Here is an 18,736-nt window from a genome sequence, read left to right as displayed (position 1 = left end):
AGACAGGAAGCACTGGAAGGGACACTGCTGTGTGTTGACATGCTATCACAGGAGACTGATCCTAATTCCCTCCAGCAACCCCTAAGATCAGTCTGAAAACAATGATATCGTAGTCTGAACCTTCTTCCCAAATCTAGACTGCAAGGAGTGTCTAAAATTACTCATTCTTGCCCAAATTGTCTTGGTTTAATGACATTTTCCCTTGTCAATCACGTTGATGAATGTGGTTATGAAGAGACTCACATCTCTCTGATTTCACAGATCCAACATATCAAATCCACTTCTGTGTGGTGTCTGCACCTCTCTTATCACCTTGTTACTTATTTCTGTATCTGAAAATAAAATCTAATGGGTCTTTTCCTGCATATGAAGGTCCAGCCATACCTAAAATGGATCAGAAGAAGTGTCACCAGAACTCTGTAAAGGTCTCTTAACCCTTGTACCTGTCACCAAGAAATGCCACTCCTGTGACGTATGGTAACTTCAAGTGAACATTTTTTTTCAGGCAAACGGGACAAACCAAAAATCATCAGTGAAACAAAATCACGAGGGTGATTAATTATTTACTGCTTCGGGCAGAGCAGCAAACTGAAACGATGGAGAGCAGGAGCAGGGGTCAGCTCTGACTGCTCACAGAGGGCAGAGAGGTCTGTGCTTGGTGAACCAGCTGCTGCAAGTTGGTGGAGGGCATGAAAGGTCTTCAGTTGTTGTTTTTTGTTGTTGTTTTTGGGGTTTTTTGTGTGTTTTTTTTAATTTTAACCCCATTAATTCAGTATATCAGGGCTAGAAACAAGCAAAAATCTTCTTGTGGATGGATGAGGAGGTTGAGGAGGGGCAACAGAATGCAGATGGCAAAGAAAATGAATTCCCACCCATACTTCATGGAGACCACATCCTTGAGGAACATGCTGAGGAAATTAACCTTCAGATCTCTGCCAGGAGCTGTGAGAGCTGGGGTGGGCAGTGATGGTTTAGGGAAAGGCCCTCTATTTTCACACACATGAAAATACACGTGTATTTTCACACACACATTTAGAGCCTGAGACAGAGGCTGTAAAATGGGCTGTCACTTCTCCTCTGTTTCCCTCCTGGATATAGAAGTTTTAAGGATTCAGTCATTTGTATTAAATCACTCTGTGTTCCTGCGTGCCTGGAATTTTATTGAAGGGAGTCATAGGGAACACTGACCATCTCCCTGATTCCTGATTTGTGATCCAGGACATGGACACAACTCCACAATCCAAACCACTCTGAGCACCTGCTCAAGGCTTCACACCGGCAGCCTATCCACCTGCACCCTCAGCTTCACTTCTGGAAAGACAAAAAGAACAAAAAAAGTGGAGTCAATGATCTTAAAACACAGCCAGCTGTGCTTTAAGGAAACCACTAAGGGTGAAGCTGACTTGTAGAAATAATTTAATGGAAAAGGGAAAAGTGCTTTTCTACTCCTTGCATAATCTCCCTCCCGCCTGTCCCAGGCAGCAGGGGTGTTTAATTTGGGGAGTGAGGCTGCTGAGCAAACCCTGCTGGGCCATGATGTCACAGATGGTTCAGTGCTCTTTGGAACCAAACAACACCAAGGAGAGGGAAGGAGAGGGGAAATGGCTCCAGCCTCCTCAGCTCCCTCCCCCAGCTCCAGATGGAGAGTGGCAGCAATGCTGTCCCAGGTCCAGGCTCCCTCCATGGAAACATAAATGTACCTGGGGTGATAGCAGCCCCCTTGAAGACTGCTTGGCACCAGGGAAAGGGAGTTTGGACACAGTGCTTCACTTCTTCCTTCTTCTTGAGGACCGGGAAAAGATGCTCCAAGCAGTCTCCAGTGAACAGAGAAATCATTGAGGCTGTGACTGGCAGGAAGCTGTTGATCTTGAGGTTTCTGTTAGAGATATTATTATAATATTTGACCTGGCAGCCAAGCAGTGGGTGGTGGATTTTGTACGGGACCTGTTCTTTTGAAGGAAAATCATTTTGTCACCCAGAAAGAGCAAATTCATCTGTTTGGCTCACTGATTCTTCAGGGAGCTTGGGAAGTTTGCCTTTACACCTTGGCAAATCACCACCTGTGGTCTGTATTCTGGACTGTGGGGAAACCAGTGCAAATATCTTTGGCTCTGACAGAGTTTCCCTTCTTTTAATTACAACTGATGAGCAACTAATCTGCCTGATCAGAAGGGGAAAATTAATTTAGTGACAATCTCCTCTGTTCCAGCAAAAAATAAACAGGCAGAGGCAAGAAGTGGTGTTGAGTTCCCCTGTCCTGAAGTTGAGGGCATAGAACAAGTGACAGAGGGGGACAAGTGTTTGCAGCCATAGTGAAGGTGACAGGGGGCAGAGGGAGCACAATGTTTGTTCTCCTTGACAGAGCACTCAATAAAGGTTGCCCATGCATAAAACTGATTTTCAGTGGGGAAACTCTAGTCCTAGTGACTGAAATGCCTGTCCAAGGCCAGTCACAGGACCACCTCCAGTCTTTGTCCTGGCCATGGACCAGAACAGGGAGGGGGATAAGTCACTGATAGCAGATTTTTGGAAAGCTGTGTTCCAATCATCATTTTGAAAACTGATCTGTTTGTCAGGTCACCGAGGATGAGTTTTTCTGAGGTCCTGCATCAGCTTTGGAAGGGGAATATCAACCAAAACAATCTTTTTCTCCCATAGCTTGAACACCATCAAAGAGTTTGGTTTGAGCTGCTGCCCTGGCAGCTCTCCACGGGGAAACACCAATGGTGTCTTAGGAGACAAGTTCTCAATAGATATGGAATGAGGAAATCCTTGGGAAGAACTCTCAGTGGTCACTGCAGGAGAGAAACAGGGCGGGGAACTGGGATGGGAGAAGCAGATCCCTGTAGGGCCATCAGAGAGGAGAGCAGTGGGAGCTGTCTCACGTGAGACCAAGGCCAGGTTCCAGTCAGGCTCATGGGGGGTGCAGGGGTGAGATGGACACTCAATAGGCTCCGTAGAAATTGGGCACAAATGGAAGAATGAGCCTGGAGTGAGGGTGGCTGCTGGGCTGAAATGCCAGACCTTGATGGACATAAGGTCCAGCATCCAGAAACAGAAATGGAGACAATCCCTTTTAGAATGACACCTCTCTGGTTTACACACCAGCAGATGCAGGGAAATCTGAGGCTCAGTCTGTTCTGAATGTATCTAGATTTAATAGCAGAGATTTTCTTCAGGATGTTGTGGTTTAACCCAAGCCAGAAATTCGGCTTCAGGCAGCTCTTGCTCACTTCTGCCCTGGAGGAATGGAGAGAAAATCAGAACAGTGAAAGTGAAAAAACTTGTGAGTTGAGATAGAGACAGATTAATAGCCAAAACAAAATCTGTGCAAACAAAGCAGAACAAGGAATTTATTTGCCACTTGCCATGGGCAGGCAACCATCCCCAGGAGAGCAGGAATCCACCACAGGTAACAGTGACTTGGGAAGAAAAACTCCATCACTCCGAATGTCCCTTCCTTCCTTGTTCTTCCTGCAAGTTTTATTGCTGAGCATGACCCCACATGGTCTGGAATATCCCTTGGGTCACCTGGGATCAGCTGCCCTGGCTCTATCCCCTCCCAACTCCTTGTCACCTCCAGCCCTGTCGTTGGTGGGGTGAGGAGCAGAAAAGACCTCGACTGAGTCCTGCTCAGCCATAACAAAAAACAGCCCTGAATGATCAGCCCTGCTCCCAGCACAAACCCAAAGCACCACTCCAAACTGGGAAGTAAATTACATCTATCGCAGCCAAAACCAGCACACAGAAGGAACTTGAGGGATGTAGAGCAAATAATCAATGTCTGTTTTGTAAATTGGACGTGTCCAGGCTGTGGGCAGTGAGATGTCCTTGCTACAGTGTGTTCTTTAAATACTGAATTTTGTGACTGTTGTTGAAAACAGGTCTGATGTTTTAAAACCCAGTCTATACATCATCCAAAATCTTGTCCCTGTGGAGGGATAGTTCAGACCCCATCATTGTGTTAATAATTTCAGGTATGTGTCTGTGTACTATAAATGCTTATCTATTAATTATATTAATTATATTAATTATATTAAATTATATTAAATTATATTATTTTTATTTTATTTTATTTTATTTTATTTTATTTTATTTTATTTTATTGTTATAAAATTTGCAATACTGCTGGTGTTTATTGGTCACCATACAATTATCCTCTGCATCAAGAGCTGCCTGTAAAGTTCTTCCCACTCAGCTTTCATTCCTGTCATCCTAAATGCTTCATTACCATCATCAAAACTGGTTTCTCCTTTAGTCATTCCCTTTCCCAGTTCCTTTGGGAATATGTGAGACTGCACAGACTCACCTCTTCAAAAAACACTGCATCACTCTGAGCCTTGAGTCAAAACCAGAGAGGAAATTACTGTCAGTAACAACAAAGATCATGGGTTTTGGTTTAGGAAAACCTTTATTTTCTTGTGTGAATAAAATAATAATATATTTACTGCTTCACATCCTCCAAGAGCTGCATGAACCTGAAGTGATTGAACCTCCAAACGCCCCTGTGAGGTAGGCTGGAATAGGTGGCCAAGGAGCCAAAGTGGCTTGAGTATTAAAAGCAAAAAGGGAGTGACTTCAGCAAGGAAAAACCCGGATCTCCAGAAGCGGTGTGCTAACAGGACATGCCCTCTGGAAGCTTCTTTTAAAGCTCATTTGCAGGAGGCTTTAGATAGAGGAGGAATCCATGAAAATCAGCTCCTCAAGGCAGTGAAAATGTTGCTGGTCCAAGGGCTCTGATCCAGGAAAGCCTTTTCTTCTTACTCTGCCAAAATCCTGCAAGGATACAAAGGGTCTTGTTATTGTGCTGCAGTTCCACCTCAGCTCCTTCTCCAAAACCCCCAATACCTTTTAATTACCATTCAAAATGAACCTACGAGGTGGGTTCAGCCTGCAGTTTTAAAAACCTACATCTCTGTGTGTGCTGGGTGTCCAGGTCTGCAGATAACCAGTGTATAAGAACTGTGGCCACTGGCAAATTAGTTATATGACCACTTGTAATGACATTTTTTTATTCAGTTTGCACCAAAATAAAAAAAAAAAATTGGCGAATTGATGTAGTTGCTGAACACACAAATTTAGTGCCATCTGAAGTGGTCTGGGGTATCTGCTTGGCCTCCAGACATCTCTCTTTTCTGAAAATCAGTGTTTTCCTTTAGAGCTAACTCAGCCAGATACATTGATATGATTTAAATCCAAGGCACCTCAAATGCCACTAAACATCTCAATGTATCCTGCTGAATCGAGCCCTTCACGTCTAAATTCAAAGATTTGTTTTCAAGCCACCTGATTTGTTTTCAAGCCACCTGAAAATAGTATTTGTATATATTTTTTACACTTCAGCATACCCTGATGATTTTAACTTCTACTCTTGTATTGGTCAGCTCAGCTGAAAATCAAACAGCCCATATAAGAACTTTAATCCTGAACACTAACATCCATCAGTAGCAGCTACATTCTTCCAAGAAAGAGTATTTCTGTAGGAAAATTGGGTTCCTTTCCCAGGCTCAGTTTTCTTTGTGTCAGGTCTAGCAGATGTTCAGACAGAAATTTGATGTTGGAGATCTCCCATCTGCTCCTCCCACTCCATTTGCTATCAGTGGAAATTGCTTCCCAAGGAGGATGAGTGGTCACAGAAACTGAGGGATCATATCACTGCTTTGTAAAATCATCTAATATCAGGTTACTTCTATTTACTTTCCTGAATTCCCAAATGCATCCTTAGCATCTTATTCCTTAGCATCCTATTCTCCTGGCAACAAACCTGTCCTATTATTGGAATTACTTGGGCTTCCTGAAACCACTGAGGATCCCTATTTGCTGAATAAATGTATAGAACTTTTTTCCAGAACAACCTCATCAGATGTCTTCAGTTTCTGGGAACCTTTAAGCCCTGGCTATTCTATAAACAACAGAATCACAGAATAAGGAGTTCTGGAAAATTCAGACATCACAGGTCTGAGCTCTCCCTTTGTTTTGAGCCAAGGTCTGCCCTGTCACATCAGTGGCTGGGGATCTGCCTGAACATCATGGCTGGGATATCATCACACCAGTCCTCTTCATCAAAGGTACAGGAACGTCTCATAATCTAGCACTGAATTTGGGGGTGTGAATATCACTGCACCTGGCAGGGATCATCTCATGGCCATTAATGCAACAAAGTTACTCTAAAAATTAAGTAGCTGGAGAATAGGTTTTATTTTAAGCTGAAGAGCATTCCCCAAAAGCATGTTCAAAACCTTAAGGAAAGAAAAAAAATCTGGCTATCAGGAAAACTCCAGACATTACTAGAAAGTGGTTTCCAAGGTCAAAAGTGAAATGCACACCCAAGTCTCCTCTCACTGACAAATTCATTCCTCTTCACCCTTCTAAGAGCTGTGCAGTGGTGGGAGGAAGGACAGATGGGGAGAGGTTGAAAAACAGAGTTCTGTGAACAATTTTCCCCCTTTAAATGTACATTTTCTAGGTAAATTTTAAAATAAAAACAGAGGGATTATAAAAGCTTCCCCTGATGGGTATAATTACTGTGAAGTATTTTCCTAACAATTACTTGAAGAAACTTCTTTCTTTTCCCATAAGAACTCAAAGTGAAAAATACTGAATTCTTGGAAATTTTGACCATTCTGAACCCTTTCTCCCATACATAACTTCCATTTAAATGAATTTTCTCCCTAAACACACACCAGCATTATACTCGTGTTCCTCCTCCCTCTGGACCTTCCCACCAAGGCTTGCCCTGCAAGCCCCCCTGGAGTTTTGCTGATTATTCAGAGAAACAGTGGAGAAAACAGGGGACCTTCTGAGACCCCTGAGATGTTTTGTCACCTACTTAGAGCAGCAGTTCATCAGCCCCCCGTGGCATGTCCCCGTGGCAGCAAAGGTGGGTGGGCACGCCCCGGCACGGCAGAATTTTCCCTGGCTCCGGCACTCAACGGTGTCAGCAAAAAGAGGGTCTGCAGAACCTGTGGGGAGTGGCAGGAGTTAAAATGTCAGCCTTCTGCCTGAAATGATGAGAGGTAAATGCTCAACAAATCATGAGTTGTCTTTTTTAGCAAGAGAGGCATCCTGAGCAGAGATGCTCCTGGTCCCACCACGGTACCATCCCCACGGCATCAGATTTTGCCTTTCAGCTGATGGTGGCTTTTTGCCCCCTGTGAACACTCTTCTGTTTACAAACCCTTTTTCTCCTTATAGGAGCTTTGCTTCTCACCTGAAGTAGCCTGGAAGAGGAGGAGGAAGACAGCAAAGAGCAGGTAGAGGATCTTCATGGCTGTCAGCTGCTTGTGGATTGTGAGGTCCTGCAAAGCACCTGAAAGGCCAATGATGGCTGGAGCTGGCTTGAGCAAGGGCTGGGACAGACACCTGGTATTTATAGGGCCCTTGGGGTTGTGCAAGTGTGACAAGTCAATGAGTAACTGCCATGAACTTTCTGGAGACAGACTGGACCCCTTATCACAGGTGGCAGTGAATGTGTTGCAATCCCCCCAAGGGTGAATTTCCACTTCATGTGTCAGTTATATAATCTGACCATCAGCCAAGCCTGACTGAGCTGCACCAATTTTCATGGCTTTTGGAAACCTCTTCCCAACACAGGCAGCAGAATGGGTCAGGGGGACTTGGAAATCAGTGACCATTGGTGTGGGGACCCAGCTTTGACCTTGGATTCATCACTCATTGACAGCTCATGTAACATTTTGTCTCCATCTCTCCATCCCTGTAGCCAGGTGGATGATGTCAAAGGCAGAGGAAAGCATTGGGAAAGACTCGAGGTGATGCAACTGTTCTCTGTCACTTTTTAAACAGGTCTCAGGACAGCCTCACCCACCGCCGGGGGCTGGCACAAAGCTCTCCCCCTCCTTCAGTCCTCACTTGTATCACAGAATCACAGAACTATTTGGGTTGGAAGGGACCCTAAAGATCACCTCATTCCAACATGGGCAGGGACATTTCCACTAGAACAGGTTGCTCCAAGCCCCATCCAGCCTGGCATTTCATCCCACATCATTCACATTGCTTTACCTTCAGCCTTAAGGTACAAATTCTGACCTCATTGCATTCAGTTTGTTTGTCCACATTAAAAACCTCAGGAGTTAAGAGTTCTAACACTCACTAATATATCTATTTCCCTTTAAAGGACATAAACTACCTCATATACATGCACAAGTTTGTGATGAAATGCCAAATATTTCCCCTCTTATTGCCCTGAAAGGTTGGGAGAATGGGCTGATTCCACAAGAATCATTTCTGACACAATGCTTTGAAGGGCAACATCTTCTGGGGCTTCACTTCAGAGCATGATCCCTGTGGCTGTAAATGTTCTTAAAAGGAGATCAATGCAGGGAAGGTTCTTCTTCACAAAATCCTGGGCTAATAAACAGCTTAAACACTCTCACAGCCCAGGTGCTTCTGCAGTTCCTACCTCTGACATTCTGGTTCAGTGGTTTGCTCCCTTATTACCTCGTTCATTATGCTTAACTTGGAGTTAATGGCATTTTTGTTCCAAGAATTGTTCAAAGGATGAGAACATTACTGAGGTTTATGTTTAATTTGCACGATAATGGGCCAGCTTGAGCAGCTGAGTGAGAGGCAACAAGGTGAGTTTATGCAGCAAATAACAACAAGATAAACACTGATTTCCCTCTTCCACTCATAAAATCTAATTAACCAAGAAATGCCAAGTGCTCTTTCTTTTTTTTTTTTTTTAATACCCTTGCCTGGAAAATGATCTTTTCCTTTACCAGCAACTCTCCAGCTTTCCCCATTTCTAATGGAGAAGAAATTTAATTTCTTACCCCTCTCTTCTCTCTTTAGTGGGATACAGAGAGGCAAACACCTGACCTGCAATACCAGCATGAATAAACCAGAAAATAAAACCCTTTTGTTCTTCTCAAGACCCTTTGAGATGTGAATTCCCCCCACCTGTCTTTCACACAGAAAGAACAGCTGGGAATGCTGTGCAAGTGGAAGCACTTGTCTATAAGACATCCAAGTTTGGGAAGAGGGGTGTTGTTTCCAAATAAAATCAGAGTGTAGCACTGGGAAAGGTTGTGATTACTTTTTGTTATTTGAAAAAGCTCCACTCACTCCCATGGCTTTACTCTTTCCCTCCTCTGGAACAGGGTCAATCTATTACTGAAGTTAAACTATATAATTTCACTTCTATGGATTGCCATAGCACTCAGATTTTGCTGAACAGCCTCCTTCCTTGCAGAAAGAGAACAGCCCTCTAGGAAACAGGGAAGAAGATTTTTGCAATAGGGATGGCAAAACCCTGGCACAGGTTGCCCAGAGAGGTGGTGGATACCCCTGGAAACAATCAAGGATGGGGCTTGGAACAATCTGGTCCAGTGGAAGGTGTCCCTGCCCATGGCAGGGGGTTGGAATGAGATGAGCTTTAAGGTCCTTTCCAACCCAAACTCTTCAAGGATTCCATGATTCCATGATTCTATGGAAGTGGCCAACACTTTGAGCCCTGCTAGCACAGGCAACCTGTAAATGTCACTCAGAGCAAGAGGAAAATTCCATGACTTTGACTCCTAACAAAAACAAAGACAGGAGCAAACTGGTTGCTTAAAACCAGGCAAAACTTGTATAAAACAGGCAAGGAGCAGAACAATTCATGCAGCACAGCAGTGACCTGGGGCTGGAACATGGAAGTGTGTGCATGGAACTCTATCCCACAGTACCCAGAGCCAGGATGAAGTCCTGGAGATCTCTGTTGAACATTAACTTCCACACATGAGCTGGGAATTCAAGGAGCTGCAAGTTCCTATCCCAGAGAAATCAAGCTCTCTAAACAAAGAGGAGCTGGGGGGACTTTGCAATTCAATTTTCCTGAATTTTGCCCTGGCAGCCCCTTTCCAAAGGTGATACTGAAAAAAATCACAGGAAAATCTGTAATGTGGAGTGGGGAAAATCTTTGCAAACAGCCTTTCAAGCTGATGTTTTTCAGTCTTCTGCAAGACAGGGGTTTTTCTTCTCTTGTTCCCTCCTTGGGTAACAAACTACCCCCATAATAATTCACAGCAAGCACCATACATGGTGTTATATAGGAGGAGTTTGCCTCAGTGTTTTCTCTTAAGTGTGACTCATCAGCTAATGGCAAATGAAAAGAAGTCTAAGAACTACTATGCTTTTGAGAAAGATTGTTTAAAATAGGGTACATGTATTTGGATGGTGGCAAAACTTCCTTTTACCATTGTAAATATAAACATGCCTTTAAATTTTCGTAGGCACATGGTTATTTAAGAAACCATGTGCTTATGTTCCATTAAAACCAAATGCATGTTAAAACACTATCCAGTATTCTCCTGGCTTTCCTAATGATAGCACAAATCATTGTTAAAGAATCATAGAATCATGAAAAGGTTTGGGTCAGAAGGGACCTTAAAGATCATCCAGTTCCACCTCTTCCATGGGCAGGAACATCTTCCACTACCCCAGATTGCTCCATCTGGAACAGCCTGGTCTAATGGAAGGTGGAATATCCTTGGAACTGTTCAAAACCAGGCTGGATGAGGCTTAGAGGGACCTGGGGTAGTAGAAGGTGTCCCTGCCCATGGCAGAGCATTGAAACTGGATGGTCTTTAAGGTCCCTTCCAGCCCAAACCATTCTGTGATTCCATGTTTCTACCCTTTGACATCATCCTGCTAAGGGCATGAGGAAGAGGTTTTACAGTGACTTCTGTGAGCCAGAGAGAAGTTTCATAAGAGAACCCACGTTTACACCTGAAAGAATTTTCTACCAAGGTTGTTGACATAGAAACCAAGAAAGAAAGAAGGATGAATAAGAGAAACCTGCAACTGCCTATTCAAATAAGAACTTTGCTCATCTTTTGTGACCAATTAATAAAGTGTAAACTTATGAGTTTTGTAAGAATGTATAAAAAGCATGGATGCTATAATAAAAACTGTTTGCAGCCTTCTGAAAATGGAGTGTGCTGCTTTGTACTGTCTCTGTCTCAACTACGACAATTGCACAATGAGAATGGGAAAATGAAGGCCAAGGTTGCTTCATCCATGAAAATTTATTAGTGGACATCCTCTAATGGATACACTTGGCTCTTGCCCACAATCTTCCCACAAGCCACTTGTCATTAGAGTGGTTTGTGCCATTTCCCATGGGCTACATGAGTGCACAGGGCAGGTTTTACCTCTGTTTCTCCATCAGTCCTCACTGCGTTTGGCAACAGCTACAAAGGTCTCCTATTAAAGAAATATCCTAAAATTTTTAGATGAGAAGAAATACAGCAGATGAGTTAATGAATCCTGGTGTGTGAGACACTGGCTGGTGTCACTGAAAGGGCACAAGGGGAGGTCCCTGTACATTTAAGGTTCAGGGATGGTGCCGTGCTGAGGTCTGGGAACTTGGTGAATTATTACCTGGCCTTGGCTGCTTTGATCTCAGCTGCTTGTGCCCTCCTGTTGCAATCCAGACACTGAGTCAACATTAAACAGAAATTTTAATGACAGCACTCAACACCAGCTGGGAGAATGTACTGTCCTCTGTGCCTCTAAGCTAAAAGGGAATTCCTCTGTGGAGGGGTGGGTGAGAAAGAATAATAATGAGTGTTTGAGGGGAAGGAGGAAGGCAGGATCTCCTGTAGGCTGTGGAGAAAAGACTGGTACTTCTCTGGTCCTGATGAGGAGTCCCCTGATCTGTCGCACAGCCCTAGTGCTGATGCTTTTCCCAAAAAATACTGAGACTTCTCTGTGGATGGTATCCTACAGAATAACTCAGAAGCCTTGATTTTTGGGAGTTCTTGTACAGCTCATGACGAGCTAAAACACCAGAAGTGTCTTTGTTAGACAGTGAGCAGGGTCTAAATGCTTCCCTCTATGCATCATTTAAATGTCTACCCCTGTGGTGTATTGGGTAGTTTCTGCTGCCTTTGGCACCATCATCATCATCAAAACCAGAATCATGGAATTCCACTGTTTCTTGTTAGGTAGGAAGCTGCTAACACTGCAGCCACAAGAATTGGATTAATATATATTTATATCTATAATCAATCAGGTCAGCATGGCATTGGCCTTCTCCTTGTTCTCATCTGCAGTAGACAACTCCCTTGTGCCTGCCTCATCCAAGATCACATTACAATTTATTGAGCTGCAGCCAATTCAGGCAGCAGAGTGTGAGCAGTGATTCAGGATGTGACCACTGAAAATTCATCATCCACAATATTCAATTATTAGAACAGCCTTGGCAGTTTTGTCCTCTGCTAGCCCTCTGCCAAAAATTCCTGGGCTGTTTCAATGATTAGTCCTGGCTAGGAGCTATTCCAGCGGGCAGCCTGGTGTGGTCACCTTGGACTGGAAGCCAAAAATTGCACAATATAGGTATGGTCAAATGATGTCATCTCAGAACCCAGAGAAAGGCACTGTTATGAGTTCCAGACTGTATTTGCAGCTAATCATATTACAATCATTACATATTGCAGCTGACAGAATGGGAGGACACAGTCTTAAGCTGCACCAAGGGAAATATTTATTGGATATTAGGAGGAAGTTTTTTACAGAAAGAATGATCAAGTTCTGGAATGGCCTGCCCAGGAAGGTGGTGGAGTCACCATCCCTGGATATGCTTAAAAGAGATTGGATGTGGCACTTGGTGCCATGGTTTAGTTGAGGTGTTAGGACATGGGTTGGACTTGATGATCTTGAAGGTCTCTTCCAACCTAATGATTCTGTAATTCTGTTAATTATTCATATTTGTCTGGTTTGGCACCGGCTGCAAATGAGCCTTTTATAGGATGCTTCATCAGTTGTCCTTCTCCCTCCCTCGTGGTTCAGTTGCCGTGAATTCCTCTGTCCTGCTGCTAGCAATCTTTCTTCTGCTATAAATTATAACTAATAACAATAATCTTTTTGAGATCTAAATATCTGTCGTCTACACAGGTCAGTGTCCTGATCAAAGTTTGGAATTGCATGAGTTTTTCATTCCTGTCTCTGCTTGGATATCACCGTCCCCAAGAGAAATCAGAGTGATTATGGATGCGTAAATCCCACTCTGTGAGACAGCCACTGCAGATCTCCACTTGTACAGATTGCACGTAGTGAGGGATAACACTAAAAGAAAAGGTATCACTAATCTAACAAAAAAGTGTGTCCATTCAGTTATAAAAGGTGGCTTGAAATGTCATATCACAGGAAGGTTTGGGTTGGAAGGACCTTAAAGAACATTTAGTTCCACCTCCTGCCATAAGCAGGGCCACCTTCCACTATCCCAGGTTGCTCCAAGCCCCATCCAACCTGGCCTTGGACACTTCTAAAGGATAGAGAAAACCATCTACCTGGAGGAGTCACCTGAAATAATTAGATACTTTGATTTACTCAGTTATCTCATTTCTAGCCCTCTGTAAAGCAGCCCACAACTTCAAAGGTCAATATCAGGGACAAAACCCAGTTGTGCAAGTCATGACATCATCAAGCACGTCACCAATTTCCAGTGAGCCAATCTGGGCATTGTGTAATGCAGGGGCCAGAGCCGGGGGTGGAGTTTGCTTTCTCCCACCCAGTGGGCCACATCTGCTGGGGATGAGAAGTGGCCGTGCCTGGCTCTTCACTTGCTCATACATCACCCAATTGTTTGCTTCCTGGGTCCGACTTTAAATTTGAGTTAATGTTTTTTCCTTGAAACTTTTTTTTCCTGAAATTATACCCTTTGTGGATGGAAAGCGCTTTTTAGATGATTGTGTTATTTCTTAGGAGTCATAGAGACAGGACTTTGAGCATTCCTTTGATATCTGATATCCTTTAAATATCTCCTTGAGATAAGCATGAGGGTGGTGAGGCCCTGGCACAGGTTCCCCAGAGAAGCTGTGGCTGCCCCATCCCTGAAAGTCTCCAAGGCCAGGCTGGACAGGGCTTGGAGCAACCTGGGATAGTGGAAGGTGTCCCTGCCCATGGCACAGGATGGAACTGGATGATCTTTAAGGTCCCTTCCAACCCAAAACATTCCACTCTGTGGTCTATCAGATGAACCTCTGGCAACACCATCTAAATATACTTTCTTCCTCTCCTTTCATTTCATCTCTTTCATTTCATCTCTCCATTCACAGATTTTTTTTCCCCACCAAGCTGGTCTCCATGCTGGGGGATGAGGTTTGCTCCAGCCTCAGCTGGGAGCAGGGCTGACATTGCAGCAGCTGTACAGCTCCAGCATGGAAGAATCCCTCAAAAAACAGGGAAGACACAGAGTTGTTAATTTTTTATCTCCCTTCCTCACAGACATGTTGACATGGCTTAAACCATCCTGACACTCATCTGCTGAAGTTTACAAAACGTTCAAGATGATTTTCAATGACCCCAAGCCCCCTCTGCACAGAGGTCTCCACAGAGCCACGCAGAGCCAATAGCTCCTGCTCCCCTGTGCATGACTTTCCTGGGAAACCATGTCTTGAAAACAGCAGCACCTCACCCCCTCCTTCAAGGATGGGATTCCTGCTGGGTAATGAGCCACACGCTTCTAGGAAACTGACCTTTGGAAAAGCCAAGACTTCCTAGCAGCATTTAGGGGCTGCATTTCTTAAGTCATCTGCATGTTTTCACTCCCACGCCTTTGCTGGGGGTATAAAACAGAGTTTAACCCACCTTTTACCCCCATCTCCAGCCCTCCAGAGGGGCAGTGAGGTTGAGTTTGTGGGTGTGGGTACAAAGGTCCTTTCCAGCCCAAACCATTCTGTGATTCTGAGGGAACAAGGGTGGCTGGCCACATCCATACTGTTAAATTCCTTCAGCTTCAGGAACAGGTGGCTGGATTAAAACTATCCACAGGGAGTGGTTCCTAGCCCACACCAGCCCCCCTAGACAGTTGTTCTGGGCCAAGACTGAGCCAGTTTAGCTGATATTACAGAGCCAGGCCCTGTACCTCTGTCCCTCCACTATTTTAATGCCAACATGGACAGGGTGCTGCTCCAGGACATTTTGTTATGGATGTTCTCACAGGAGAGGGTAGATAGAGCCTTTCCTTCCCTCCTTCCCCTCCACTCACTCCTCCTGCCCCAGGACACTCAGCAGTTCTGCTGGTACATTATTCAGACCAAAGCTATTTCAATCACACCACAAGTAAGTGAAATATCTGGCTTTTACCCTAAAATCTAATTGGCCCTTCAGATTACAGCAGCTCTGTATTTAATCAGCTGTTTGCACCATGTAAAGGACATAGGTCCTGTGCAGTGATTTAGTTGCAAGAGCAGTTTTGGTTACAGAAATATGATATAAAATCCCAGAAGCATAAAGGAAGGAAGGAAGGAAGCAGCCAAGCTGTTGGATCAAATCCCATTTGCGGACAGCTCCTGTTCTTACATAAGGGACAAAATCCCAGGGAAAAGCTCAGGCAAAGGAAAGAAGTTTGGTTGATTTTGCATGCTCAAAAGTCTAAGAGCTATATTATTCCTCTATCAACTTTGGGAGATGGGGAATGATATGCTGAGCAGGGCCATCTGCTCCAGCCTCATCTTGCCATTTTCTTCCTTGGGAAAAATTCCCATCATGACTTTTTCACTGCAAATATAAGGCATAAAAAGCGTCTAACACACTTTTGGGGCTTTGAAAAGCTAATGGATTGTGATAGAGAAGGGGATGCAATTAGGATGATGGGATACCTACAAACTGATGAGCTCTGGCTTGTGTTCATTTAGACATTTATTAATTTTAAAAATCTACTCTTGATTACATCTCGCTGCCAGCCTTGGTGTCTGCTCCCAAGGCTGGTCCCTGTGCTTCGTCCAGGTTTCCTGGGAATTTGTTCTGATATTCACCCAGTTCCTAAGACAGCAACTTGAAAATCACTCATGAGTACATCCTGGGTCTGCACCTGGCAAAACAGCTGAAAAAAATAGAAAAAAAAAAGAGTTTACAAGAAATTAATTATGATTTAAGGTCTGGAATCTGACGACAAAGAAGTTTGCCAATTTTCAGGCTTGGGGATTGCAACAGAGATAGAGATAAGAAATTGCTTTGAGCCTTTTTTATTGTTGTTTTCCCCTGAAATAAATCCAAGGAAATATTTCTCTCTTGAAGATTCTTAGCTGATAATCCATCCCATACTGGTTTATGGCCTGATTTTAAAGATATCAGTGTACAAGCTGAAAACCCTTCTGCCTTCTGATTGCAGAGAAAGATAAATATCAACCACATGCTGTCAACAAAATGTACATTGGGAAAGAAATTACCCAGTGTCACAACCTGAGTTATTTTGCCCTAAATCCATTACCCCTGAGCACTTCTGTTATATATTTTCCCACTTTCTCCATTTTAGGAAGGTCCCTGCTGTCAATGTGGCTTTTAAATAGCTGGAATAAAATTGCCAAAACCCCACTCTTTGGGTTTTTTTTCCATGCCATTGCTGAAGATATTTATAAAAATTCATTCCCACATGCAAGACTGAGCAGTCACAGCCCTGGCACTCCCATCCTGCTCCACACTAAGGCAGGAGTGAGATATAGATGTAAACAGGGAAGGGATGAGAGCACCAGGGACAGGCTTGGCCAGAGGAAATGGGAGACACAAAGTCTGTTAGAATCACAGAATTACTGAATTATTTAGGTTGGGAAAGAGCTCCCAGACCACTGAGTCCAGTCTGTGACTGATCCCCACCTTGTCAGAGCACTGAGTGCCATGTCCAGTAATTCCATGGACACTTCCAGGGATGGAAACTCCACCACCTCCCTGGAAAGCCCCTTCCAACTCCTGATCACCCTTTCCATGAAGAAATTCTTCCTGGTATCTAAATGTTAATAGGTTCCTCCATCACTTCTCCAGCAGTCACTTCATTGATTGGTTCAAGTGCTGAGGGAATAAAGGCTAAAGATTTTTTTTTTTTTTTTTTTTTTTTTTTTTTTTTTTTGGCATGGAATGAGCCTCCCTCCACAAACAGGAGGACCTACAAGTTGCCCAGAGAGGGTGTGGAATCTCCCACACTAGAGATATTCCAGAACTGTCTGGACACAATCCTGTGCAATGTCTTCTAGGATGAGCCTGCTTGAGCAGGAAGGTTGGGCCAAATGACCTCCAGTGGTGCCTTCCAACCTCACCCATTCTGTGTGGTCTTTATCCTTAGGAAGGTCCAGCAGACCACAAACAAACTTTCCTTGGTTGCTCACAGGGAGATGTGACTTTGTCCTCAACTTGGACACTGAGACTTGAACCAACAGGGTGGAGAGAAATGAAAACAAAACTTCAGCTTCCAAAACAGTCATGGGGTCATTCTAGTAGGAAGCCTGGTGACACAGGAGTGACACTGTTGCTTATACAGACAGAGGAAAAAAAAACCAAAAAACCAAAACAAACCAACCTTGCTGCCTGACAAAACATAGTTCAAGTTTCCACAGAAAAACATTTTTACCAGACACAAAAAGTCCAGAGTTGAACCCAATCTGTTCCCGTGTGAAGGACTCCCAGCTGCAGGTTTCACATCCTCTGGTAAATCTACTTCTAAGTCAATATTCAGAGTAAACTACTTTGTGTAACAGACCTTGATAGGGCTGATCACAACTCCCCGAGAACTGGATTTTCACTGGAAAATAAAGTTATTTAGGAAAGAGAATTTGTTACAGGAATTTACAGCAATATGGAATATTTTAAGCCTTTCTTCCTCACATTTCACCATTTGATGAGGCCTCCAAGATTTCCCTGTTTATTCAAGACAGAGTATTTTCACTGGAAACATTTGGAGAGTCTCAAGATTATGAAATAATATTGGTTATTAAGTAGCTTATGACAACTTTCCTTGAATGGGAGGCATCAAGTTCTACCCTCTGTTGAAGTGTCCCTTTGATTAAACCTCATCACCGAGCTCTTCACAGAATCATCAAATGGTTTGGGTTGAAAGGGGACCTTGAAGATCCTCTCATCCCAACCCCTCTGTCATGGGCAGGGACATCTTCTCTAGATTGTGACTCAAAATGCTCCTGCTTAAAAAAAAATAAAAAAAAAAAAAAAGGCTTTCAGAAGTCTTAAGAGTTTGGCCCTTTGAAAAGTGAGAGTAGTTGTGAACTCAGAATTTTTTATGAAATGTAAAACTGTTCCTGTTGCCTGCAGTGAAAATACTTCTGATGGGAAGTCTTCAAGAATAATGCTTCCTACCAAATATCCTTTCAAGAGAGTGCCAGTTGTCCCAACAACAGCATCTTGAAAATTGCACTGTTTGGGGGCTTTTTGATCTGTGGAAGATTTACAAAAGGAAATACCTGAGTTTCTTTCCATTCTGAGAAGTCAAAGGGACAGAAAATCACATTATGGAGACAGAGCCAAAGACAAGGACATTTGACTTAATGATCTTGGAGGTCTTTTTCAACCTCGATGATTCTGTGACATTGAAAGCAGTGAGGCAGCGACATCTTGAGGAAATCCCTGCTCACTCAACCTTTTGGTGGCACTCCAGGAGTTATGGAATAAGAGATCTTAGGTTCTTGTATTTCTTATTGATCCATTGTCTTATCTCAGTATGTCTCCTGTTTACATATTTTTAAATTCACCTTGAAAGAGCCCTTAAAGAAGTTCAACTATTTTTTATGAATTATAACTCATACAAGGTCATTCCTACAGATTCAAGCCCTCTTTCCAGCCCTCCATCCCCTCTGTCCATCTCACCATGGGGAATCAAGAGAAGACTAAGCAGAGAGTTAAAGATCCTGATGACCAGTCCAGATGGCACAGCTTAGGCTCCCCACAGCCAGGTGTTTCAACAGAATCAACAAAAAAGCCTCACTGACATCATAAAGCAAATTCAGTG

At 43.6% G+C, this 18,736-nt stretch overlaps 1 protein-coding gene across 1 annotated transcript; it reads right to left on the bottom strand.

The window, feature by feature from the left end:
• Positions 1-6,825: 6,825 nt before the first annotated feature.
• On the bottom strand, positions 6,826-7,371 carry LOC119699870 (gallinacin-10-like). The gene is made up of 2 exons (XM_038133900.1): positions 7,211-7,371; positions 6,826-6,962 (listed from the first exon to the last, which is right to left on the bottom strand). Exons 1-2 carry the CDS (start codon positions 7,266-7,268, stop codon positions 6,826-6,828), a joined length of 195 nt encoding a protein of 64 aa, XP_037989828.1. The 5' UTR covers positions 7,269-7,371.
• Positions 7,372-18,736: the final 11,365 nt, after the last annotated feature.

This window comes from Motacilla alba, chromosome 3 (genome assembly GCF_015832195.1).
Source record: "Motacilla alba alba isolate MOTALB_02 chromosome 3, Motacilla_alba_V1.0_pri, whole genome shotgun sequence".
Taxonomy (NCBI): Eukaryota; Metazoa; Chordata; class Aves; order Passeriformes; family Motacillidae; genus Motacilla; species Motacilla alba.
This window is presented reverse-complemented; position numbering and strand designations above follow the sequence as displayed.